The sequence below is a fragment of the Lissotriton helveticus genome, chromosome 8 (genome assembly GCF_964261635.1).
Source record: "Lissotriton helveticus chromosome 8, aLisHel1.1, whole genome shotgun sequence".
NCBI classification, from domain to species: domain Eukaryota; kingdom Metazoa; phylum Chordata; class Amphibia; order Caudata; family Salamandridae; genus Lissotriton; species Lissotriton helveticus.
This window is the reverse complement of record NC_136069.1, coordinates 1,307,667,564-1,307,695,075: the sequence shown is the minus strand read 5'-3', so window position 1 is coordinate 1,307,695,075 and position 27,512 is coordinate 1,307,667,564. Positions and strand designations below refer to the sequence as shown.

Below are 27,512 nucleotides of genomic sequence, written 5' to 3'. Positions count from 1 at the left end.
GCTCCAGTGATGTGGAGAAAGGCCGAATCCCGTGATCTGCACACCAAACACAAAAGCAATTCCATTTCGGGGAATACGTCTTGGTCGTGCTATCCGCCCTTGCTCTGGCAAGAATGTCTACAGTCTTGTGGAATATTCAGATTGTGGAACTCTCTGAACTCAGGAGCCAGGCGACTATCCTAAGAGACTTCAGATCCGGATGTTGAACTTTATTGTTGTTCATTATAAGCAGAGATAGATACTGCCGCAGGTGGACCGGCGGCTCCAGGGATAGACGGTGGAGCTCTGTGAACCAATGTTGCCTCGGCCAAGTTGGGGCTATTAAAATTAGAGTACAAGGCTCCACCTAAATTTTCCTGAGGACTGTGGGAAGCAACGGGAATGGCGGAAAGGCGTACGCAACGACGTTGCGCCATGCGATGGAAGATGCATTCCCTAGAGACCCTGACTGGGGATGCCAACTTGCGAAGTGTGGGCATTTGGCGTTCATTGTCGTCGCAAATAGATCGATTTGCGGCGTGCCCCATCTGGAGAAGATCTGGTCGATAATTTGTTGATCTAGCTCCCACTCGTGTGACGATGTTTTCTGCCTGCTCAACACGTCGGAGAGCACATTGTCCGTGCTTGGGACATATTCCGCTCTTAGGGTTATATTGTGGAGTATGAGCCAATTCCAGATTATTTTTTGCAACTCGCAATAGTGTGTCAGCGAGCGTGTCCCTCCCTCTTTGTTGAGGTAGTGCTTAGTCGTGGTGTTGTCTGTCCGGATGAGCACCAGGGAATGTTTTATTCTTGGCAGGAAAGCTTGAAGGGCCAGGAAGACTGCCCGCAGTTCGAGCAGATTGATATGTAGTTTCTTCTCCATAGGAGACCTCTACCCGCTTATCTGTAGCTCTTGCAGAAAAGCTCCCCAGCCTTCCAAGGAGGCGCCTGTTGTGACAACATGAGGAGCAGCCGGAAGCAGGAATGACAAGCCTTGAGAGAGGTTTTGAGATGACATCCACCATTGCAGGGCTCCGACCATCTGAGGATTCACTTTTATGTGGTCGTCGATTGTCCCTGTGCATTGGACCCACTGCTTCAAGAGCGCCTCCTGTAGATTCCTCATCCGCAGTCGACAGTGAGGAATCAGGAGGATACACGCTGACATCATCCCCATGAGGGATTTGAAGAGACGGACTGTCAAGACTTTCTTCGAGGCTACTATAGCAGTTAGTGCAAGGTGCTTGTACATCCTCTCTCTGGATGGGAAAGCTTTTGCTGACCGTGTGTCCAGGGTTGCACCTAGGAAACTGATGCACTGAGAAGGTTGTAGGACCGATTTTTCCTGATTGAGGGTGAGACCCTAGCAATCGAAAAGCTTTAAACAGGTGTTGGAAGACCTGGACGCGTCTTCTAAGAATGGAGTCCTGACCAGCCAGTCATTCAGATACGGAAAGACTTGGTGATGGCACTGTCTGAGATATGCCGCCACCGGGGTACGACATTTCGTGAATATGCGCGGTGCAGACTTGAGCCCGAAGGGCAGAACGCGAAACTGCAAGTGTCTGCCCGCTACTGCAAATCGCAAGTACCTTTTTGTGATTCCTGTGAATTGGGATATGGAAGTAAGCGTCCTGTATGTCTAGGTACGCCCTAAAATCCTGCTGTTACAGTAGTTGCAAGACCTCCTGGATCGTTACCATGCTAAATGACTACTTCTTAGGAATTTGTTGAGGGCCCTAAGGTCCAAGATTGGTCTCAACTTCTTGTCTTTTTTCTGGATCAAAAGAAGCAAGAATAAAACCCTTTTCCCTTCTGAGATGGAGGTACTCTCTCTATTGCTCCTTTCTGCAGCATAATCGAGATCTCTCATAGAAGCAGCCATAGATTTTTGTTATTTCCGCTGTCCTGTACCTTGAAAGGACGACCTCCCAAAAGAGGATTGCTTGTTTTGCTGTTGTTGGCGCTGTTGGTATTGCGGTCTACTCTGGCCTGAAGGGCAGGGAGACCTGTATTAATAATTTCCTCTGTAGGAAGACTGTCCTCTTCCTCTATTTCTACTACAGGACTGGTTCTTATACTGAAGAGTGCCCAAAGGTCTCGCAGTGTCTGCTTCATCAATTTTTCGTGCCAAATAGTAACTGGCTAACATATGGCATGTCCAAAATCTTTGTTTGCACCTCAGGACGGAAAGAGGTTGCCTTTAGCCATCCTTGGAGCCGCAAGACTGCTGCTCCAGCCAACTGGCGGAACCCTGTCATAGCGATATCCATTGCGCAGTCTATAGTTTCTGACGTTGATGCTTCATCACCTAGCAGAATCCTCTTTACTTCCTCTTTGGATGAATCTGGCAATTCCGACAGCTATGGGGCTATGTGTGCCCACAATTGCCTATTATAGCGTCCCAAGAGCGCTAGGGCGTTCGCGGCCTTTACCGTCATTGCCGATATTGAGGAAAACCTGTTCCCAATGTTGTCCACTCTTCTTACCTCCTTACCAGGAGGAAGCGACAAAGGGGCCGAAGGATTCCTGGAGGTCTTCTGGGCCGCCTGTGTCACCACGGAGTCCGGCTTAGGATGCCCTGTTAAACACGCGGGTGCTGTATCTGGCACCCTATACTTCTTATCCAACTGAGGGATCACTGGTGATACAGAGGAGGGGTTCTGAATGACCTTTACCCCTTCTGACTATAGGTAATCGATAATCGGTATTGACCCTACTGCCTTCTTGAGAGGTTCTGTGAAGTCATACAAGAAGCAGACCTGTTCTTGAGAGACCATTGAGATCTTAAAACGTTGAGCAACCCTCTCTACCACATTGTAAGAGATTCCAAAATTGTCGGAATTTCCCTCGTCAACGGGTCCGTCGACGAGATCGGCGTCATAGACTATGCTGTCGTAGACGAGCAGTCATAGACGAGGCCGTCGTAGGCGACATAGACGATCCGTCGTAGACAAGGCCGTCGATGACGAGCCATCGTAGAGGAGCAATCGTAGATGAGGCCATCGTAGACGAGGCCATGGTAGACGAGGCCATTGTAGACTAGGCCATCATCGACGCCGTAGACAGGCCGTCGTAGACGAGCAGTCGTAGACGAGGCCGTCGATGACGATGCAGTCGTAGATGAGCCATCGAAGACGAGCCCTCGTAGATGAGGCCATTGTAGACGAGGCCATCGTCGACGCCATAGACAGGCCGTCGTAGACGAGCAGTCATAGACGAGGCCGTCGACGACGACGCAGTCGTAGACAGGCCAGCGTAGACGAGGCCAGCGTAGACGAGGCCATCGTAGACGAGGCCATCGTCGACGCCGTAAACAGGCCGTCATAGACGAGCAGTCATAGACGAGGCCGTCGTCGTCGACGAGCAGTCGTAGACGAGCCGTCGTGGACGAGCCATTGTAGATGAGCCATTGTAGATGAGCCATTGTAGACGAGTCCATCGTAGACGAGGCCCTCGTAGATGAGGCCGTCGTCGACGCTGTAAACAGGCCATTGTAGACGAGCAGTCATAGACGAGGCAGCCATCGTCGACGAGCCGTCGTAGACGAACCATCGTCGACGAGCCGTCGACGACGAGCCATCGTAGACGAGCCGTCGTCGACGAGCCGTCGTAGACGAGCCGTCGTAGACGAGCCATTGTAGACGAGCCATCGTAGACGAGGCCATCGTAGATGAGGCCATTGTAGATGAGGCCATCGTAGACGAGGCCATCATAGACGAAGAGGCTGTAATAGGCAATGATGATGGTTTCTTTGTCGACGATCCTGTTGACGATGTTGGCTTCTTAGTCTTTACCTCAGGAGGAATAGAAGACGCCTTCCTGAAGGGTCCTATGACCAGAGGAGGTGATTTTGACGGCTCAGAAGTCGTCTTTTTTACATGATTTTTCTCCAAAAGCAAGTCCTTTACTCTCCTTATCCACAGAGTGAGGAGATTTTTAAGAACTGCGCCCAGAAGACCCATGAGTGGTCTTTTTGAGGGCCTTCTCAGGATGTTCCCCTGAGGAATGAGTCTGAGGAGATTCTCTTCTCTTTTGAGGTCTCCTAGACGTTGAGGATAACACCTCATCACGGTCACTGGAGAAAATAAAAAACCTCCTTTCTGGTCTTAGTGTTTGACACCATATTAAAAATCACCCTTCACAACCTCTCAAAAACTTACTTGAGAAAGTGCGACATACCTTGTAGTCTTTGGCCTGTACTAGACCTTCTTTAAAGAATGTATTTGAAGATAATCCATAGTAGAAAAGCATCCTTGACAACAAAGTCATTCAATGAAGTGAAAAAACACAGAATCTGAGCAGAGCTCAGAGGAGACTCCCTTAGCACAATGTGCGGTAGAAAATCTGAGGAACTGAGGCTCCTGCCAGGAAGGTTCTAGAGGGAGGTGATAGCTGATTGGCTCTTCTCTAAGAGTTTGGTCCTTTTTACAAAAGGACATGGATATGTTACTAAGGTGAGGCCTTTAGGCCTACTATTCTCTATGTATGTCTATAAGACATTACTTTTCTATGTACCGGAGACTCCCGTCTCGACGACGGGGAATGATTCAGGCATGTGAATCTATGAAAGACACCCATAATACTGGATAATTGGACTTTTGGGAGACACGTCTGTTCCAACTTTGGCAATTTGGAAGTACAGTATGGACTGGTTCAAGAGGGCAGAATAACTGATATACAAGACACAAGGATGTCCCAAGACATTTATTAAAATTTGGGGCCCTTGGAAAAGCATGGAAGAGGTGCTGGACTTGGTCAACCGTGGTACTTGTGGGGCCGAACTACTGCGTGGCATTAGGAGGGTGTTTCTAACTGCTTTTGGTGGGGTGGTCAGAAGTGAGATGTTGAGGGAAATGGGCTCCCGGCTGTGGTGTCCATTTACCTGCACTTGGCCGCAATGTTGTGAATGTTGATATTGACTGGGGCCTAATCTGTAAGCCTTACAATTTTCAGTATATGTCTTTATGTTCATGCGAGAAAAAATTCCATAAAAATATCTATCTATATATATGTGTGTGTATATATATATATATCTGTGTGTATATATATATATATATATGTGTATATATATATATATATATATATATATATTTCTTTTTTTTAAAGTCCTATGAATAACAATGAGATATGGGAGACACTGTGGCCCCTCACAACATTATTTTTTTTGCTATGTACATACACAGCTTTTTATGTATTTATTCCTGGGAGTTTTTCCGCTATCCTGTAATTTTAACCATGTTTTCTATTTTCCAATCTTTTGCCATTTTTAACGAACATGTGGGTTTTTAACTGCAGTGGGGATTTTAGAGAACTGGTTTTCAATGGTGTTGTGGATACTCTACACTGGTGATTACATAATAAGCAGATCCATTTTTTACTCAAATGTATGAGACACTATTTTAAGCATAACATTCACTTATGATCTTATCGTTTTATCATTTTCTCTTAAGATTTTGGGGTTTATATATTTATAAGTGATTGACATCTCTCTTTTTTTGCTGCTTAACCTTGACACTTTATAGCTGGCTACATTTTGCACGTTCTGAATTGTATGGATTCATCCTTTTATGCTTTCCACACTATATATATATATATATATATGTATATATGATCCTCTGAATCCTCAGACATATTGTGAATTTTCATAGCATCAATTCAGTAGGTTGTCTCCACTGTATGGTATCACTTGCATTATTTTCACAGTTTAATCCAGAGGTCTTAAAACTGGGGGGCGGGCCCCCTAGGGGGGCCTCGAGTGATCCCAGGAGGGGCACCAGGCTGTGCCCAAAAGAAGCATTATGCTCACAGCAGTGCTTTGTTTTAAGCATGGAAGAAAACGAGCAGCTGTAGCCTCTCTGTAATGTGCCATCACTAACAGCTTTTGTCATTTATATCAGGCTGGGAGAAGGTGTCAGAAGGGAAGGGACTCCAAATATTCTTCTACACCCCCACCCCCATTTCTATTAATCACACTGTAGGTATTTTTACACGTAGTAAGGCCTGCCTGACCACAATAGTATGTTTTGCAATCATGTATTTGGTTTCATTTTTAAAACACTAAGAGGATTTAACTGGAATGTTTAAATATGTCTCCTGTTTAAATAAATTGAGACATATTTAAACAGTGCCAATTTAATGGACTTATTGTGAAAAATTCTGAGGCAGAGGGGCCCGAGCAATTATATTTTTTCACTGGGGGTGCGCAGCGTTAAAAAGTTTGAAGACCACTGGTTTAATCAGACAGAGATATCCACTGAAATCAGAAAGTTGGTTTCAAACTAGGTCATACATCTGACTAGGCTTAGTCATTTGTCAAGCGTGGAATCCCTAGTAGAGAAACTATATGAAATTTTACTGATTTGCACATACATTTTTTTGCACATGATGCTCTGACCCCACGGGGCAGCATATTAATCTAGATATTATTCCGGTTCCAGCAAAATATTTTAGTTTGACTCCCTGACATATCGAAATTATTTTATGTGTCACTTAGCTCACTTTTTTATGCACTTGCACTTTTTCGCCATTCCCAACTTGTATAGTATTCCATATAGATAGGAAAATCAACATTTCGGTTTAAGGTTATGTATTTACTAGATTTTTATGTATCTCATCCCTATATTGGGCCACTTGGCCACACTTTACTATTGTATTATGTATTATATACAATGAGTCTGTTTTGATATAGGGTTGGGTATTAGAGCTATTATTTGTATGCTAGAACTTGTTATTATTTATTTGCATAACCTGTTATACTGAATCTTATTTAAAAATATGTTGTCTATATCTACTCTATCAGTGGGAGTGGCATCATGTCAATCACTATTTAATGACACGTCTGTAACAAGCACGTCATGTGATCAAGACCGGGGCGACCCGGTCGAAACGCGTCATGCTGTGGTGGTCTGATTGAAAATAAATGCACCTTATTCCACAAGCTGCTGTGGTCCGTAGCTGTTCTTTTCCTCGCTCCGTGTGGGCTATTGGATTTTGCCGACAGGATTTGTTAGTATATATATATATATATATATATATATATATATATATATATATATATATATATATATATATATATATATATGTATATATGTATATATATATTTACATATATATATATATTTTTTAAAGTCCTATGAATAACAATGAGATATGGGAGACACTGGGGCCCCTCACAACATTCTAAAGTGGGGGCCCATCATTTAATGTTATGCCACTGCCTGAAAACATATGTATTTTCTATTTTTCACCAGCATTTTATTTTGCTTAGAAGTGTGCCATCTTTGTAAAACTCCTAAAGTTGGAACGTTTTTTAAAAAACCTTCTTGGAGTTGGAGAAGGCCAACCTCACCCACCTTTTGTTATAGACTGGACCCACTGTTTTTTTAGTCCCGAAGGAGGCACTGCTTGGTCCTTCTTTAGAGAATTCACACATTCCTTTATCCTACTCCGAGAAGTTTAGGGTACTCGGAATGCGGATGCAGCGTTGAAAGCCAAACGTGCCTCTGGGCAAGGATCCAATTAAACAGACATTCATTCTTGGACTCTGTCTGAAGCACATAGGCAAAGCATGTTCTCATTGGAACAGCTTGATTTGCTGTTCATGCTCAGCATGCAGGCTCAATGGTCTGCTTTGGTCTAATTCCTGTATTCACCCTCTATGTGAATGGGGCGGTAATGTATGTGGCTTGGCCTCGCTACTAGAGGGCTATTTCGAAATAATACAAACTGGGCCACGGACAGACGAACAGGCGTTATGGTCTGCCCTCCTATATGCCAGTGCACCATGAGCATTTGTTATAAATTATGCACACATACACATTACGCTTGTGTTCGTAAATCATATTCTGGAAAAGTTGTAGATTTCCAAACACCCAAAGCACCTACCAAAAAGCCCTGTCTATATTTGCAGCCTCTGTTTTTAGACGGGCACAGACCGGTACTTACAATAACCATTATGTAATCCCAAAAGTATATATTATCAACTTAATACTCACCAGGGAGATGCAGTCTAGCTGGTTGCATGGTTACTGACCAGGTGGTAGGAATACACTGCATATTCCCAACATAATAAGCATTTTCTTGCATCTGTTGGCGTGAAAGTCCAAACGAAAAAGTAAGTCATCAGGCAAATCAGTGTAAGAAAAAGGCAGCAGGCATTATTGGTAGATCTGCATGTCTGGCATACAGTTAGGGTCCTAACTAAAGCCTTCTGCAGTGGAAAAACAAACTAACGTGTTTTTGTGTACAATGTTTCTATGAAATAAAGACTGTAACGTATGATGATTCACGCACCTTTGGGGTGTAAAATAGCATTTCACGCACTGCAAACCTGCAAACTCCTTTGGAGGTGGGATCAGTAGCGGATCCTCTGCTAAGGCGAAGGAGCGTTGCCCCACTGCTTTTTAGCTGTGAAATAAAGAGAAAATAAAATGATAACACTTGCATTATTATCGTTTTATTTTCTCCTACCTCCACAACTTAGCATTAGGGGTGGGGCAAGGGAGGAGTGGTAGCACCCTCCGAAGTGCGCAATGACTGCTTGACCGGCCCTCTCAGGCCGCCCAAAACAGTCTTGCAAACTTTGCATGTTCTACATGCAGGCTGCATTACATTACCGCCTGCATTGGAAAACACGAGCAGGCTCCCAGTCAGCGTCTGAGCCCCGAAACACGGCGCTCAGACCAATCGCAACGCTAAGACAGCGTTGTGATTGGCTGACTGGGAGCCTGGGTGTGCTTCCTGTTGTTCAGGTCAGCGAGGGAGGACTACGTAGGAGAGATGCAGTGAGGAAGTTGCAAGAGGGTACGTTTTTTATTTAATATTTTGCTTCCTGCTCCCCCAGCGACCTCCAAACCCCCCCCCCCCCTACCTTTGATCCATGCTGGGCACCGCCAGGTGGAATGATACATCAATCAGCCAATAACTTAAGGAGAAAAAGGGAAAACCCTGATCTGGGTTGAGTCAAAGCCCTACTTTATGTATATTTTTAAGCACTTGTAAAATGGGTCTTGCAGACAGCTTAGCTACACTGTCAATCAGACCTAAAAATGTCAGGAAACTTCAGAATCGCACACTTTAGGGATTTTTGTATTCTACCTTTTTTTCCTCACATTACTTTGAATATTGAGGATTTATTCTCTACACCAACTTCATGGCCCTGCCTTGTCCCTCTTATTTATTTCTGTTGTAGCCATTGGCTTGTGCTCCAAAAGAGACCCCCCCATACCCCCCCCCGCCCCCGGCTCACCGCTCTTACCTGCACGGGCCGCGCCTGGTTTTGAGGAGAAAGAGAAATGCAACAAACCCATGCAAAAATAATGACCGCTTCAAGCAGCACAGTAGCAAAATGTGCGATGTTCTATTGGAATGCGCCGCAACCGCCTGCAGTGCCAATCAGCAGCGACGGATCCGGGGCCGGTATGCTGCAGCGACGCCAGGACTATGGGGGGGACTTGATTTCCCTAGACGTCTAAGAAGCGGAAGTCCAGCCCCAGGGGCGTCTGCTCCATCAGACATTTAAGGGGCATGACTAAATCAACACAGACATATTTCCTGAAATATTTAAACGTGTCCAGGATCATTTACATTTGAAAAGGCTTCAAGGGGAAGCTCTGCAAAGCTTAAAGCAGATGGAAGAAAAAAGCCAAGGGGACAAAAAGGCACCAGATTCTCCAAAGCACTTTGATGCTGTGCATGCGACAGGTTGTGATGCGTACTCCTCTAGTCTTTGGAGCGTGAACTTGTACCTATTGAGGCAGTGCCTACTTACAGTGAGTGAGGTTACCAGGGGACCACGGGTCACCAAGTACGCAATGCTCCAGATCTGGGCTTTTCTTTCAGGGGACTGTTTTGAGATGCCCAAGCTCAACTGGATCAACTGAAGGGAACCTGGCCTACAACTCCCACAAATTGGTAGGTTGGTAAGCTCTACCCCACGAGTAGAGCCTCAGTTCTTTGTGACATGGAGTCACCTTCAACAGGAGACAATTTCGATGTAGACTTCTTAGGACCTACTCACCAGAGGCGCAACTAGAGCCATATTTCGGGGGGGGGGGGCTAAGAAAAAATTTCGGGGGGGCTGAACCTTTAATCAGTAGGCAGAGTGGAGCTGCAGGGGCTCTTAGAAGGGGTGAAACAACTGCAAGGTCTAATTAACATTCAAATGGTCTTTTGAAGACCTGTGAAACGTTCGGGTGCGGCTCTGTGTGTGCCCGGGATCTGTCTCATCCCGGGCTGCCACACACAACGGGGGGGGGGGCTGAAGCCCGCTGAGTCCAATGGGTGTTGCGCGCCTGCTACTCACTAAGGGGCTCATTACGAGTCTGGTGGTCTTCCGACTGCCAGACTCGTGGTGGCAGTCCACCGTTTTACCGATTACAACGTTCACCATCGCATCAGTGGTGGACAGCCAGCTGCACCAGGGAACAGCCGTTCCCTGGCAGTGGAGCATCTGCGCCACAACGCAATATGCTGAGCGGGAAATGGCGCAGTCACGCTCAGTTTATTATGAGTTCCTGCACCGCCAGCCATTTCATGGCGGAGCCTTACCATGAAAAGGCTGGCGGTGCCGGAACAAAGGGGGCCCTACAGGGTCCCCATGCTCCCCCCGCCTTGGGGATACATTCAGGGGGCACAACATGTGCCCCACAGTCTGTATCTGCACAAAGTTCCAGTAGGGCATGGACTCTTCAACTCATAATACGGCTGGTGGTACTGGCGCGGGTTTGGCGCAGCTGTGCCAGCGGAGAGCCGGCGCAACTGCGTCAAGCTCTTAATCAGGCCCTAAGACTTCCACATATAGTTGGAGTAGATTTACATTTGTTTTACAATTCACACAGGTTCTCACAATAGCTCCTAATAAGCTGTGACAGTTGTAGTTTCGTTTAGAGTGCTCAGGAAATCTTATTTTCAAAAGCATATGCCCATGTGAAAAACCACATTTGCCCCCTTTTTCTCCATATAGCACATATTTGGTCGTATGTATAATCTCCTTGTCGTATACCCCCTCCCACCAGTTTTTGAGCTGCCTCTTATCCTTACCTTGAAAATAGATTTAACCTTGCACTTTACAGGGGTATTATGTCGACTGTTAACATAGTGGAAAGGAGTCCTACATGTTTGACTGCTTCCAAAGTAGGATGAAGTCAGAAAAAAGTTTGTGGGTAGCACTAAAAAGAATGTTTGTGGGTGTACACAAACGTTCTGGGCATGCCCTGCCTGAACTTCCCGCTCCTGTCCCTGGGAGTAGATTTAATCACACGCAAATATGACGACTTTTTTACAAGTCCAAACATATGTGAAGATCAAAGAGGCCTTTACACACATAAAATATTCTATTTGTATGTGTAAACTGAACAAACGCTCAATAAATGCGAGACATCCATGAGGCAAACGATACAATACATAAATATACTGCTGATTCATTATTTTCTTGAAACTGTGCGTGAGGTTGCCACTATTGAAAGCAAAGCTACACCTTGCTACAAGATGCAGCAAATGTACTAGCTCAAATAAAAAGGCTTTTAGGCCTACTTGAGTCATGAAGCCAAGCAAGTACTTGGAGGATAAAGGCCATTCCAGATTAATAAGAAACACTCATATTTGTAAGATCTGACATCCTTGGTGTAGTATCCCCACAAACATTTTGCCTTGTTATGTTACGTTATGTTAAATCGACTTGATATAGCGCGCAAATCACCCTGGGGCATCTCAGCGCTCAAAGCGGGTCAAGAACAGAAACTACACATGGGGGTTGTTAGAATTGATGAGCTCTAAGTTGTTTCCTGAATTTACAGTAACTGGGACAAGAATGGACGTGAAGAGGGTGCTTGTTCCAGTACAAGGGGGCGAGATAGGAAAAAGCCTTACCAGCACTGCGTGTAAGACGGATGCGGGGGATCCACAGCATTGCATTTGAGCTGGATCTTAAATTACGACTACGGGCATATGCTTTTATGCTCTTTTGAAGATAGAGTTGGCCTTTGCCCTTTAAGGAATTGTACGTGAGGCAGCAAATTTTAAAATGTGTGTGTTTCCATATAGGAAGCCAGTGTAGTTCTTTCATCGGCGGCGGCGAAGGGGTGCCTGCCGGGCAGTTGAGCACAAGCCTTGCAGCAGTATTTTGAACCACTTGAAACTTAGAAATGAGTGATTCAGTGGCCTTGGCCAACAGGGCATTGCCATAGTCCAATCTTCTTATTACTAAGGCCTGAACCAGCGTTCTCCGGGCGGTGCTAAGAAGATAATGGTAGATTCTCTGCAAAAGGCGTAAGTAGTGGTAGCATGAGCCAGTAGTGGTCAGGATATGATTTCTCATGGTTAGGGCTTGGTCAATTTTTATCCCCAGGTTTTTTACTGCATGATTGGGTGCAGGGGGGGGGGGGGGCGCCCAGCTGCTGCAGCCACCAGTCGTCAGCCCACAAAGCAGGGGCTTTACCGAAAAGCATAATCTCGGTCTTATTTGCATTCAGCTGGAGATAGTTCTTGTTCATCCAGTCTGAGATGGCAAGCATGCCTGAGGAGGACCGTTCTTTTTCCGCCACCAGGTCCTAGCCAGGTGTGAACAGCAGCTGGGTATCGTCAGCATAAGAAATTATATTAAAGACAAAATGCTCTGCGATAGCCGTCAAAGGAGTCATGTAAATATTAAACAAGGTATGGCTCAAACATGAGCCCTGTGGCACTCCCTTATCTAGGATTGATTTGCCTGAAGCATAGGGACCCATGATGACAGTTTGATGTCTGTCACTCAGAAAATGATGGAGCCATTTTAATGCCAGACCCTGAATGCCAATTTCTTGTAGCCCCTCCATCAACATCATATGGGAGATGGTGTTGAAGGCTGAGGAGAGGTCCAATAATACAAGTATCATTGGGTTTCCTCCATCCACTCCCAGGTGCAGAGAGTTAGTCACTGCCAGAAGCGCTGTCTCGGTGCTATAGCCCGGGCGAAAGCCAAATTGGGAAGGATCAAGGATCTGATTACTTTCTAGATAAGAGCTGAGTTGCTTATTGATGAGACTTTCGAGTTGTTTGGCCAAAAGAGGTAGTAAAGATATAGGGCGATAGTTGCCTAGCAATTTATAATCCAGATAAGGCTTTTTAGAATGGGGCGTACACAGGCCGTCTTCCATTCTGCCTGGATGGTACCCGTTTTAATTGAACAGTTAAACATTTCTAAGATTCCTGAGGCACAAAGCGTGGCCAACAGGGACATTGTTTTAGGTGGGCAGATATCCAATGGAGAACTTGACTTTGCAGATACTAAGGAGCTATGGATTTCTCCCAGTGAAAAAGGCTCAAAACGCTCTAAAATGTATAGGGTGGTGGTTGGCTGCTTAGATTTGGGAGTGGGAATTCCTGGATCTTGATTAGGGATGATGTGTAGTTTTGAATAAATGTTGGAGATTTTGTCTTGGAAAAAGTTAGCCAGTGAGTCACAGAAATTCTGGGACTCAGGCAACGCTTGGGGGTACGCTGTAGGAATGATGAAGTTGTGACCTATGTTAACAAGCATTTACAATGCAATGGTTTTGCCTTTGTTAAAGTTAGAGTTATTGGCATTGCTCTTGACATTATTTTTATGTATGTTTTTTTTAAACATAAATAAATAACATTGTCATTTACAATGCCAATAGCTTAATGTCTTGCAAATAACACACACAAACACCCACAGAGAGCCCTCCCACACACACACCCAGAGCCCCCCACACACACACACCCACACAGAGTCCCCCACACACAGCCACACAGAGCCCCCCCACACACACCCACCCAGAGCCACACACCCATATCCACACACACACACCCACACACCCAGAGCCACAGACACACACCCACACACCCAGAGCCACACACACCCACACCCACACACCCAGAGCCACCCACACCCACACCCACACACCCAGAGCCACACACACCCCCACACACCCAGAGCCACACACACCCACACAGCCAGAACCACCAAGGTCAGCCTCTTGTGCTAAAGAAATGGCCAGGAAGGACACAATTTAAGATTCTCGCGTTTGTAACTCGTTTACAGAGGTCCCAGCACTTTTAGACATCTGCGTGCTTCGTGCCATGACTTTAAGTGGCCTTCTGGTTTGAGGTGTAGGGTAACACCCGTAGTCAGACAGTTTTTACCAGTGTTATTAGACAGACCTTCCTAGCAGGCTGAAAGCCCCATTACAGATCTGTGATAGTCATGTTAGCGCTACACCTTGAACCATGAACCGAAGAACACAGATGCATGGCCTGAGGGTGGGAATACAGAGGACGCTGCCTACGACCTTCCAGATAAGGGGCTGTTGCAGAAAAAACATTAATTGGAAGGTTTGTAGGATGGAACTGTACAAATATAGCACATACTTCCCGGAAATGTAAGTGAGTCTTCTTCAGCCCTTCAGGAGAAACAAAGGCCTGTACCATACAGTAAACTCGAGATTCCCCGATTAGACATTACTTCTAAGCTGGTGGTTAAGTAGTGTCAGACTCGTATGTATTAGGCATGGGAAAAGACATGCAGCGGGCTTCCTTGAAAGCAACACAATGTGATGTCCTGCACAGTAGTGCAATCCTTTGACACTGAAAGTTATTGTTTGAACCCACCTTTTATATTAAATACGACAGACTATGCCCATTCAGTTTTTGACCTCGTAGCAGTGACCGTTCTCTCGTACTTTCACAATAAATGTACAGTAGCCTTTTTGAACATTGCTAATAATGGGCACTGCAGTCCGGTAATAAAGAGACCAGTGCGAAATGGTAGTATGCCCTTACTGAAAGTAATGATTATGTGCATTAAAACCATCGCTATTAGACCTAAACGCACTGGTGTTATAATTATTTCAACCCAAATTCGAATTGGCAACACTTCTCTAATCTTCCTCCACTAACTGCCAGGGTACATCATACTTACTCAGAAACATAAAGCATGGATTGGAGATGTCATGATTATACACTCCTTGGCCTCTCCCACTGAGACATCTAACAAGTAATACGAATGGCAACTAAATTATAGCAGTGTACTGTAAAAGGTTTCCTAACAGGGATACATATTTACCCCCCAGAGAAAAAAATATATAGCTGAAATAGGACAATTACACTTAGAAGTTTTTCATTTGAAGAAAAAAAATCGTTGCGTTATACGTATTTCAGCCGATGCCTGCATTTGTTTTCACTTGTCGCTTGTGTAATCTGGGCTGGAACTTAATGGAGGCTGAAAATCACAATCTCTCCTTTAAACATCTCATCCCTGCAATTCGACAGTACCTAATGCCCTGTAACTCATCTCTTATAACTGCAAACATGTACATGATTCCGCATAACCAGCCCCACTAAAGATCATACCTAACGTCTACAAATGTAATCTGCCAGACAGGAACAGAAGTAGATGCATCAAGTGGTTTCTTTAAGAGCACAAGTGGGTAACAAAATGCTGCAGCGGGAGGGGGGGCGGGAACGGACAGTGGGAGGGGGTAGTGTCAGACTCGCATGTATCAGGCATGGGAAAAGACATGCAGCGGGCTTCCTTGAAAGCAACACAAGTTGATGTCCTGCACAGTAGTGCAACCCTCAGCCACTGAAAGTTATTTTTTGAACCCACCTTTCATATTAAATACGACAGACTATGCCCATTCAGTTTTTGACCTCGCAGCAGTGACCGTTATCTCGCACTTACACATTAAATGTACAGTAGCCTTTTTGAACATACGGCGCGTGCATTTTAAACAACCCGCCAGGCAGCTCCCACATGTCCTGGGAAAGAGCCAGTTATTCTGTGATTGGCTGAGGAAGGGGCAGTTCCCAGGATTGCTATAATGAATGGATGAAAGGGCTTGAAATGATAGGTTGGGGAGGGAGCAAAGTCAGGTTTACTTTAAGATCCGCACCCGCATAAGATCCAGTAGCATACCACGGTACCTAGATTGATCAAAAATATTTGTCTATGGGCATTGTAAACACCTTACCCATATAGTACTACGTAACATCCGTGAGCATATATTTGTAGACATGGACATCTTCCCCGATCCATACATACGTGAATTACTATCTGGACCTAGACAGTCCCCATGATTTCTATCTGCGCTTATACTGTGCATACGCTCTCACTCTCCGTATCAGGATCCTGCATCCTATCGCATTCTCTGTATCTGGGAATCGAAAGTGCATATACTATCTACCCTCTATTAGCATACCAGATTTTGGTCGGAAAACAGCTGTTTCTGTTGAACTTGTCCAGGATTGTTACCACCGCCCTCATGGTTTAAATAGGCTTTTAAGAATGGAAAACGGGCCGTGTCCCTAGTGCAAGCAAAACATTAGCACTTACACTCACCGGGCTCTCAGGCGGATGCTCCTCTCTCTCTTTGGTGGCGGGTGTGGGACACACGGCTGGTGTGTCTCTCCAAGCAGCGTGGGGCTCTCCTGCAACTCCGGAGCCCCCCGCCTGCACTCTCCACCGCCCGGCTCTCCTCTCACTCAGGACGTCCTGCGAGGCGCGGTAGGCTCCCGCCCTCGCTTCCTGTCGGCCATTGTTCTCTCCAAGCAGCGTGGGGCTCTCCTGCAACTCCGGAGCCCCGCCTGCACTCTCCACCGCCCGGCTCTTTTATTTGTAGACATGGACATCTTCCCCGATCCATACATACGTGAATTACTATCTGGACCTAGACAGTCCCCATGATTTCTATCTGCGCTTATACTGTGCATACGCTCTCACTCTCCGTATCAGGATCCTGCATCCTATCGCATTCTCTGTATCTGGGAATCGAAAGTGCATATACTATCTACCCTCTATTAGCATACCAGATTTTGGTCGGAAAACAGCTGTTTCTGTTGAACTTGTCCAGGATTGTTACCACCGCCCTCATGGTTTAAATAGGCTTTTAAGAATGGAAAACGGGCCGTGTCCCTAGTGCAAGCAAAACATTAGCACTTACACTCACCGGGCTCTCAGGCGGATGCTCCTCTCTCTCTTTGGTGGCGGGTGTGGGACACACGGCTGGTGTGTCTCTCCAAGCAGCGTGGGGCTCTCCTGCAACTCCGGAGCCCCCCGCCTGCACTCTCCACCGCCCGGCTCTCCTCTCACTCAGGACGTCCTGCGAGGCGCGGTAGGCTCCCGCCCTCGCTTCCTGTCGGCCATTGTTCTCTCCAAGCAGCGTGGGGCTCTCCTGCAACTCCGGAGCCCCGCCTGCACTCTCCACCGCCCGGCTCTCCTCTCACTCAGGACGTCCTGCGAGGCGCGGTAGGCTCCCGCCCTCGCTTCCTGTCGGCCATTGTTCTCTCCAAGCAGCGTGGGGCTCTCCTGCAACTCCGGAGCCCCGGCAACTCCGGAGCCCCGCCTGCACTCTCCACCGCCCGGCTCTCCTCTCACTCAGGACGTCCTGCGAGGCGCGGTAGGCTCCCGCCCTCGCTTCCTGTCGGCTATTGTTTTTCACTAAACTCCCCGGCCCCGAGCAGGAAGGCGGGTGCCGGACCAGATTCGGGGGCGTTCTGAGAATCGTCTTTCGGCTGACGTCGCGTGACGTAGCCAAAAGGGAAAAATTCTCGGGAACGCCCCCGAATCTGGTCTGGGATTGACAGACAGAGCCCTCTACCAATGGCTAGCCTCCATTTATGGAGCTAGCCAATGGGAGGAGGGGGCTGATACCCGACCCCACATAGAGGATTAGAGGATATCATTAGATTTTGCTAGCGAATCTGGTCTGGGATTGACAGACAGAGCCCTCTACCAATGGCTAGCCTCCATTTATGGAGCTAGCCAATGGGAGGAGGGGGCTGATACCCGACCCCACATAGAGGATTAGAGGATATCATTAGATTTTGCTAGCGCATGCGTACTTCGTACGCATGCATCGCTAGTCAAAACCTAAAAAGGGCTTTGGACGAGTTACTTGCTTGATCAATTTGATTAACGATATGGCTACGTCTCGCTGATTTGATGTTGTGGTGGTAACGGGCCAGCGTTTGTCTGTACAAGTCTTTGTCAAGGGTCCATTTGTTCTTATGCCAGCGTCGCTCTAAGTTCTTACATTTTGCTTTTTCAGTTTTTAACTCTGGTGTGTACCAGGGGGCCGAGGGTCAGTGATAGGTGGCACGGCAAGGCTGAGAGGGACAGTGATTCCAAAGCTGCAGTCAGGAAAGAGTTAAAGGACTCCAGCAAGTTCGAGACCGATTGATTGTTTTGGGGCAGGTTGAGGTTGAAAACCTCCTGAAAGGATTCTATAGTCAGTTTATGCCATGGCCTATAGGTGTCACCTACTTGTCTACCATTCCTGGTGTTTGATAGGGTTTATGCTGACTGTACCTCAAAGGGAATTAAATGATGATCTGGCCACATGATGGTGATTTGAGCCCCGCTACAATCCACACAATCAGCGTTAGAGAATAGTAGGTCAAGAGTGTGGCCCGTGGGTGGGACCTCTGATTCTTTGAGAGAGTCCCAGGGTCTCTAAGTCAATTAATAGTTTTGTGACCTCCATGTTGGCGAGGTCTTCCCCGTGGAAATTAAAATCACCAAGGAGAAGGAATTTCTTCGAAGCTAGGACATAATTGGCTATTTTTCCCACCAACTGTTGGCTGAAATTTTTCTTGGGGCCAGGCAGGCGGTATATTAGTGCTCGATTCCAATTATCTGTAGCACAAACTTTTATTTTAAAAATACCCAGTCACATAGTGCCGGAAGAGAATGTAGTGTTCCATGTAACATTTATAGTGTTTTTAAAGGTTACAGTAATAACCCCCTTTTAATACCTTGATCAAGTTTAACGAGTTTATAGTTCTCTGGAATTGCTAGTACAATAGCTGCGAGATTGGAAGGATTTAAGCATGTTTTTGTTAAGAAACATTTTTCCGGGGACCGGGAGGTGATTGTATCCCATATCTCCGTTGCATGTTTAGGTAGCGACCTTATGTTACTGGGAAAGCTTTTTTAGCACATGCTCAGTCGTGTTGGGGGGGGGGACTATTCCTGGTACAAGACCTGGGGTCATCATTAGTATGAAAGTGACACGTATAGCAAGCCACGGGGCCTTCTAGCGAAGGTGGATAGCTATTCGTCCAGGGTTTGTTTGGAGGGGGGCTGGTTTTATACTGTGCTCGTAATTGAAGTAAGGTGGCTATTGAATAACAATGGCGCTGAGAGGCTGTATTAATTACCTTAGCCGAACTAGGGGTCCTGACTCCTGGCGACGGCCCTTCGGCCCACGCCAGCTGCGCATCCGCTGCACGCGTCCTTCGCATCATCGGTCTTATCACCGGAAATGGGAGCAACAACTAGAGTGCTGACCCGCTCCTAGCCGGAAATGGAGCCGAAGCTTTCTCCACACAAACAGCACCAGCTGCGGTGGACCGGAAAGCAAGCACTATGGAAGGCGATAGCGGGGACAAAGAACACAGCCTTCACCCCTCCTGTTTTCTGAATTTGTTTTTGTTGGCCTTAAGACTCTGTGCAGTTTACCAGTGGTAACCAGTGCTAGAGTGCTTGTGCTCTCTCTCTAAGACATGGCAACAATTGGGGAGATTGGACGGGGGTGAGTGCCGACGGGGGTGTGTACAGGAATCCACTTTTATGCATATAATTTGGGAATGCGAATCCATACAATCCTACTGGCGTCTCATACACAACACCATTAATGCAGTCTTGTCCACGCATCTTCGAGTAAACGCCTGTAGATGCTTATTAAATATATGGAAGCCAAATGATCTTAATACCTACACGATACAGTGGGCTACTTTGGGGCTCATGATTGCCAAGAGGAATTTTGCTCAGAGGTGGGGAGCGCTACTCCCGCCTACAGTGCGAGACTGGGAGAAAGATTTGGATTGGTCCATGTTCAGGGAGAAAACAGTGTTTGTGTCCCGAGGGTGCCCTAAGAAGTGGACTCGAATATGGGATTTGTGGAATGTCTATCGGGGGGATATATGTCACCCTCCCCTTGCTGTATGTAATGAGGATTCCCCTTCGCCCTAGACTTTCAGGCTATATTCTGTAATTATCCCTATTGCCTATTGTAGTAATGATGTCAGACTCGCCCCTCATCTGCAATGTGATCGTTATGCTGAGTTTGTTAATAAAAAGTATTAAAAAAAAAAAAGACATGGTAACATTAGACCTACACCTAGGGCCCTATTACACATACGGCACATTTTCTTTAATTGCGCCGGCCATACCTTTTAAAATGTTCGCCTTGCGTAGTCAAGGAAAATGCACCGAATTAGGGTGAATGCACTTCCCCCAGGGCAACCGCAAACTACCTCTGCCCTGGGGAGCAGCACATTCCTGTGAGAAACGGAGCAGCTACTTTGAAGCCTCTCTATGTTTTCACAGTAATTTATAAAAACTCACAGGGCTAGATTAACTTCCCTCGGTCAAGTCAGCCGGGTTGGCATTGCTCCTAGCCCGGTGTGAGAGGTCTTCAAATGATGAAGCATGCCTTGATAAGTTGAGGGTGAGATGAGATCTCAAAATCTTTGGATGACCGAAAACCAGGAAAGGCCAGATAAACCTAGTTGAACCCAACAGGCCTCGTCGACCCTCAATTCTCTTATTGTGTTGTAACCTACTACTTCTACCAGTCCCAGCCCACCTGTGTCCATTTGGCAAGTTTCATGTAGACATCCGAGTTGCAGCATTAATCTTGTTGAATGACATACGCACTCCACTTATTCCATCGACTTTTCAAGGGGGCAGAGTGCGCTAAAGCTCGAAATCCACTGCATGGTTCTCGAACAGAACTTTGGGTTGGAGTAAATTAGACAGAGGAAAAATTGATCCTACAGTTGTGCGGGGGGGGGGGAATCCTTTTCATGATTAAAATATTAGAAAATACCAATAAGCCCCCTTGAGGCAGTGAGTGCTCTACAAACAATCATTTTATGTTCTGAAATCCACCTACCACGATTAATTAAATCCCCCTGCTGGTAAAATCAGGTTTGAATGTCTGTAGTTTAGTTGTCCAATAAAAATTGAACTCCGTCATCAGTTTTGTAATCTGCAACATCGCCTCATGTTTTTATGCCTTTCACTGTGTGCGTGAATATAACTTTTTCTGACTTTTGAGAGATTATTGTGGACAAGGGGTGTCCATCAGCAGTCCAGAAGGGCCAGTTCAAATCCATGTTTTCTAGCTATTAATATGAGGTAAATGTGCAAGCTAATTATGCAGCTAATTATCTGAATCAAATTGTGTGTGAGTGGTTGTGAATGTGTGGGAGTTGTTTTATGTGAACGGTGAGTATGTGTGCCTAAATGTGTTAAGTCTGGGAAGACAAGCTCACAGTCTCATAATGGAGTCCAGCCTTGTCTGTGTGAACCAGAGGTAGCATGAGTCCCTAATACTGGGTTTGCCAAACAGATGGTGAAAGGCAGATGCCCTGCAGAACACAAGATAAAGATCCCACAGGCATAGGAGCGCAAGCAGTTAATGAATACTACAGGTGAAAAAGTGAGGTTGGAGGCGAAGGGGGGGAGATGGGGGTCACTCATGGATACTAGGTTTCAACAGACTGTGAATAATAAACAGGTTTCCTGGCCACTGAAGAAGAGGTGTTGAATACAATCTCATGGAATTTAAGACTCAGAAGGAGATGGCCAAGAAAAGAAAGGGATATGAGTGGCTTGATAAAAAGTGTTTTTCAAAATAAAGCACACTACCATGATACATACTGACTTTGAGATGTATGTCTAGTGTGATTGTGTCCAGGTGTAACCTCCTCACGTTCTGTCTTCTTGTTCAGGCACTTCCTCAAACCCTATTAAAAAAATGTTGTCGTAACTGCGCTTCTCATACCGTGGGTGACCTTAAATAGTTGTGGTTATGCATTAAGCGTGGTGTAGTCTGATTTTTTTAAAATCTGATTACCTCATACCCCTTAAAGGGACTATCCAGTCTAAGAAAGAAAACGATTCTCTAAGCCCATGGCAGCATCTTTCTAATAAAAAAAAGGTATTATAGAATGTTTGTTGATGTCAGGAGAGGTTTTGAGATCTAGTGTGACAGTATTCACTAGATGGCCCCTTTATATTGTTTGTGTGTTTTTCAATGAAAGGTATCAAGACACAGAGGTGAGGTTGCCTGTGTTTCATATTGCAGTGAAGCAAAGCTTTAATTACATTTAGTGAAAATTAACACAGTCTTTGAATTCTGGTACAGTATTACAGTCAGTGTCTCTGTTGTTATCTGAGGAAGTCAGACCACGCATAAAGTTGAGACCGAGCATAAATCCCAGACCACGCACAAAGTCTTTTGTTGGTGGTCCATTGTTTTGGAAAGAAGAGAAACAGGGGTGGAATCTTTTTTTTTTAACGCACCTTCCATATAAGGCTTTTTTCTGAACAACATTGTTTTTCCCCAATGTCTATGCATGTACTATCTTGAGGGATGTTTTAGGGGACACCCAAATGCTAGAAAACTGCACTAACATATATTCTGCATCTCCCAAATGCCCAGGAGGCCTGGTCCATCCTACAAAAGCCTCTTAAAAATCCTATGGTTTCCTGACCTTTTGGTGCCCACTGTACTTTCAATGTGCGGGATTTATCCATCATGTACATGCCATGCACACCTTCTCTTTGCCTTATGGAAGTTGTGATTGCCGCCCCCACAGACCTCAAATTACTTGCTTAACCTAACCGGTCATCATCTGGACCACCATGTGCTCACCTGTGCTTGACTCACCCACCCTGTATTTTCCTTGCCTACCCTTGCTTACATTATGCAAGATGTGCTTGGCTCTTCCACTCTTGAGAATATATATTTCTGTATGCTGTAATTTAATAATGTTTTATATTAAGTGTTAAAAGATTGTTAGCTCATTCATAGGGCTTGTATTCATATTTGAAATCTTTTTCAAGTCATACACTTTCCCTACTGTTGCTTAAACTGACGTGTTAATAGTAAATCTAACACTTCCAAAGTCCTGCAGGTTCCCTACTGTTGCGTGAACTGGAGTGGGACTAGTGAATCTAATCCCCCCAAAGTCCAACATTCTCCCTACTGTTGCTTAGATTGGAGTGGGAATAGTAAATTTAACCTGATCGAAGTCCAACACTTTCCCTACAGTTTCTTAGACTGAAGCAGGAATAGCAAACTTAACCCCTTCAAAGTCTAACACTTTCCCTACTGTTGCTTAAACTGGAGTAGAAATAGTAAATGTAACCCTCCGAAGTCTAAACTTTTCCCTACTGTTGCTTAGACTAGAGTGGGAAAAATAAATGTACCCCGTCCAAAGTCCAACACTTTCCCTACTTTTGTTTAGATTGGAGTGGAAATAGTAATTGTAACTCCTCAGAAGACCAGCGCTTTCCCTACTGTTGCTTACTCTTAAGTGGGAATATTACATCTATACTCTCCAAAACCCAACACTTTCCCTACTGTTGGTTAGATTGTATTGGAGGTCGTGAATCTAACACCTCCAAAGTCCACCGCGATCCCTATTGTTTATTAGCCTGGAGTGGGAATAGTCAATCTAAACCCTCTGAAATCCAACACTTTACCTATTTTTGCTAAGCCTGGAGTGGGAATAATAAATCCAATGTCTCCAAAGTCCAACACTTTCCCTACAGTTGTTTAGATTGGAGTAAGAATAGTAAATGTAAGAAGAGTGTCAGGGATTTGTCTCTACTTTTGGGACCTTCTTAAAATGACTGCTGCATAAAGAACAGTGCTTGCTGTGTAACATGCTTTTGCACAAATAACTAAACAAATATTTTCACAGCAAGAAAGGAGCCATTTTGTCAGCATTTTAAAAATATATCTAAGTATTTAAGGATTGTTTTTTGTAGGAGGTGAAAGTCATATGCTAGTCCACCAGTCATGGGCCTTAATAGAGTCTGAGCAAATGTTTCACCTTGTTTGAAGAACACCCAAATAAAGCTAAAAACGACTTAAAGGTGACTGTGGAAGACTGGGTCGGATCTATAGGTGATGAGGCTTAATATAGTTCGCAATGGCGTCTTTATTCAGATTGTAGTGCGTTAATTACAGGTATATATAGAAGAGTCTTTGTGTTGAAACAATAATATTAATCACTTCTCCGTCTTCTTCTTTCTTCCTTCAGGTTTTCTGGTCGTGAGGAAGGAACAAGCTAGACGCCGGGATCTCAGTCAAAAGAGAGTAGCGGTTAACTATAATATCACAGGTCTGAGATTAGCTATTTCCTTCATCAGCACCTTAAATGTATGAAAGTGAAATGTGATGTGTCCTACAGGACGATAACGTTTATTCTATATGAGGTAAGCAATCAGTATCTTTTATGCCCTACTTTACATTCCTTTGACCCTTGGGGGGGGGGGGGAATTTGGATTGTGTGTGTGTACACATTGGTAATTGAAAATGTGTGCCTGTGTCCTCAAGAAAACAAGCATTAATTAAGTTTGAGCTATTGGCATTGCTAAATATTGCAACACCAATTGCAACAAAAGTCTTTAAATTGTAGGCCAAAAAATGTGTATTTCTTTTTGTAGCAATGGTGGCATACTGCGCTTTAGATGAATATGTTTAAAAGTAGAGTGTGCCATACTGCGATTGCTACAATAGTTAATTGTGGAGGCGTTAACAATTGATGTGTGCACTGATGGCTGGTGGTGTGTGTGCCTGCAGAAATTGTGCACTGATGGCTGGTGGTGTGTGTGCCTGGTGGAAGTGTGCACTGCTGGCTGGTGGTGTGTGTGCCTGGTGGTAGCGTGCACTGACGGTTAGTTGTGTGTGTGCCTGGTGAAAGCGTGCATTGATGGCTGGTGGTGTGTGCCTGGTGAAATTGTAGTTGTGTGTGGTTGTATGTGTGGTTGTGGTTGTGTGTGTGGTTGTGTGGGTGTGTGGTTGTGTGGGTTTGTGGTTGTGTGTGTGTCGTGCTTGTGGTTGTGTGTGTGGTTGTGTGCTTGTGGTTGTGTGTGTGGTTGTAGATGTGTGTGGTTGTGTGTGTGGTTCTGTGGTTGTGTGTGGTTGTATATGTGCTTGTGGTTGTGTGTGTGTGGTTGTGTATGTGGTTGTGTGTGTGGTTTTGTGTGTGTGGTGTGTGTCTGTGTGTGCTTGTTTGTGTGGTTGTGTGTAGTTGTGTGTGTGGTTGTGTGTGTGGTTGTGTGTGTTGTTGTGTGGTTGTGCGTGTGGTTGTGTGTGTGTGGTTGTGTGTGTGTCTGTGTGTGCTTGTTTGTGTGGTTGTGTGTGGTTGCGTGTGTCTGGTTGTGTGGTTTTACGTGTGGTTGTGGTTGTGTGTGTGTGGTTGTGGTTGTGTGTGTGGTTGTGTGTGTGTGTTGGGGGTGTGTGGTTGGGTGAGTTTGTGTGTGTGGTTGTGTGTGTGTTGTGGTTGTGTGTGTGGTTGTGTGTGTGGTTGTGTGTGTGTGGTTGTGTGTGTGTGGTTGTGTGTGTGTGGTTGTGTGTGTGGTTGTGTGTGTGGTTGTGTGTGTGGTTGTGGCTGTGTGTGTGTGTGAGTGGTTGTGTGTGTGGTTGTGTGTGGGGTTGTGTGCGTGTGGTTGTGTGCGGCTGTGTTTGTGTGTGTGGTTGTATGTGTGTATCTGTGTGGTTGTGTGTGTGTGTGTGTGTGTGTGTATGTGTGCATGTGTGTGGTTGTGTGTGTGTGGAAAAGATATGGGCATATTGAAAGGAAGCGTATGAGGAACAAACCACGGACGGGATAAACAAGCTTTTTTTAATTTGTTTTTGACAGAGAGGAAGAGAAATCGAGAAGCTTACACTGGAGTGATCAGACAATGTGAGTGGGGAAATGTAAATATTTGTTATGCTATTGAAATTAGAAAATAACAAGTCTAAGGTATGACCCGCAGAGTTTGTAAGGCAGCTAATTTCTTGAGTAATTTTTTTAATGTAAATTAAAGTCACCAATTACCATGTACATGTCATGTTTTAACATGGGGTAGTGTAAGCAAAACAGCTTGTCAGCGCAGTGAGTGTTATAGCCTGGTGGTCTATAGACAATAGTATCATTCATCAGCCTCTGTTCCGTGAGGGATAGTTGAAATACTAACATTCCCCATCAGCAGATGATGAACAGCATTCTTTTGAACAGATGCTCATATCTTTAAAGGTTATGCCATGCACCAGCTCTGGCATCCTACTCTGTCGCATTTTAATTTATTATAGTTAGGAGGCAGAGAGACGACAATGTCAGGGGGAATTCTCATTGAACCAAGTCTTTGTGATACAAACTGGATTTGTAGTCTCATCCCTGATCAGGCCCCAGATTTCGATGGAGTGTTTGGGTAATGATCTTGCCTTAAAATATATGCATTTAAGAGTGTTGTAGCTGGGTGGTTAGTAGTGTTTGGGGAGCTGATGGAATGTCTGTTTACTGGCCAAGCTTCCCTCTTACAGTTACGACATGAGCATGGACCTTCAATCGAACCTGACTGCTTTTGAGCATAGCTACCAGAGGGATAAGGACTGGTTAATTTAGTGACTTTTTTTGCGTCACCCAAACAAGGATTCTGGCTGTTTCTTGATTAGGGTTTCACCTAATAACCCAGGTTTGTGTCCTTGAGCCAGGTTTGTAGTGTATCCTGTTTGCTGTTCTTGGCAAATACTATGAATTCTGTCTTGGTTGTGTTGAGCTTCAGGTAAGTGATGGGCAGCCAGATCTGGGTGATGTGCAGGCAGAGTCTGAGTCACTGGATGTGGTAAGCAGAGAAGACCTTCAAATACAGTTGTGCATCATCGGCATTGGTGGCTCTTAATGCTGTTATCTGTCAGTAGAGCACCAAACGACTCCATGTAAATGTTGAAAATGACAGGTGACAGTATGGAGCCCTAAGGCACTCTATGTGTGATAGGGAAAAAGGATATGTCCCCTTTACCCACTGGTTTGTTCTTTCAGCCACAGCTTTGGAAAACCAGCGTCATTTTGATTTTGGGTCAACCCAGAGGAGTATTTCTTCTTCACTGCCCAATTGCCTATTTCATTGGTGCTTGAGGTGTATGAGTCTGGTAATAGAGAGTGTCAACTTGATCATTTGGTAAGCTTTGTCACTCTCTGCACACCACAGAGTAGCCCCTGCAGTGGTGCCTGGATATAGTGTTTATGAATGGCATTTCTATTGGAAAAACAAGGTATTCGAAAATGCATATCAGGCGCTGCATAACATACTGTTCTTAAGGATCTATGATTAGCAAATTATAATGTAGTGGAGAGATAAAAGTTACTTGCAAAGGAGAAAAAGGAGTTAATAGTAAAGGATGATGCTAGAGAGAGAGTAGTGACTGCTCTGGGTACCAGCGATGCTGGGAGAGAAAACTGTGCCCGGAGCAGGAGCCAGGAAAAGTAGGGACGATGTAGCAGAAGAGTACTTTCCTCACATCAGATTGCCCCTGAAGATCGTCATGGGGAGCCTTGGAAAGAGCATTCGGGGCGACCAGAGACAATATATTCCCATAGCAACAGGTGAAAATAAAGTGGAATTTGGAGGCTGCGGGAATACTGCACCCAACCTGCTCCACAGCTAGAGGGTTGGTGGGCAAGATAAGGGACACAGTAGTGACCCCTGGGAAAGAGAAATCAATGTGGACATGTTCCTTCAT

General features: G+C 45.4%; 1 protein-coding gene across 11 annotated transcripts in view; it reads left to right on the top strand.

Annotated features, from left to right (window-relative positions):
* Positions 1-27,512, top strand: part of LOC144773327 (uncharacterized) — a 756,158-nt gene that overhangs the window by 470,381 nt on the left and 258,265 nt on the right. For 7 of the 11 annotated variants that reach the window (XR_013599951.1, XR_013599950.1, XR_013599952.1 and 4 more), the window contains exons 2-3: positions 24,043-24,123; positions 25,648-25,692. Coding sequence is in view for 2 of the 11 variants with exons in the window: in XM_078658285.1 (XP_078514411.1) it covers positions 24,043-24,123; positions 25,648-25,692 (126 nt within the window). In the remaining 9 variants the exon portion in view is untranslated. Of the gene's footprint in view, positions 1-24,042; positions 24,218-25,647; positions 25,693-27,512 lie in introns of all 11 variants that reach the window. The other 4 variants (XR_013599956.1, XR_013599953.1, XR_013599954.1 and 1 more) reach the window with 2 other exon arrangements.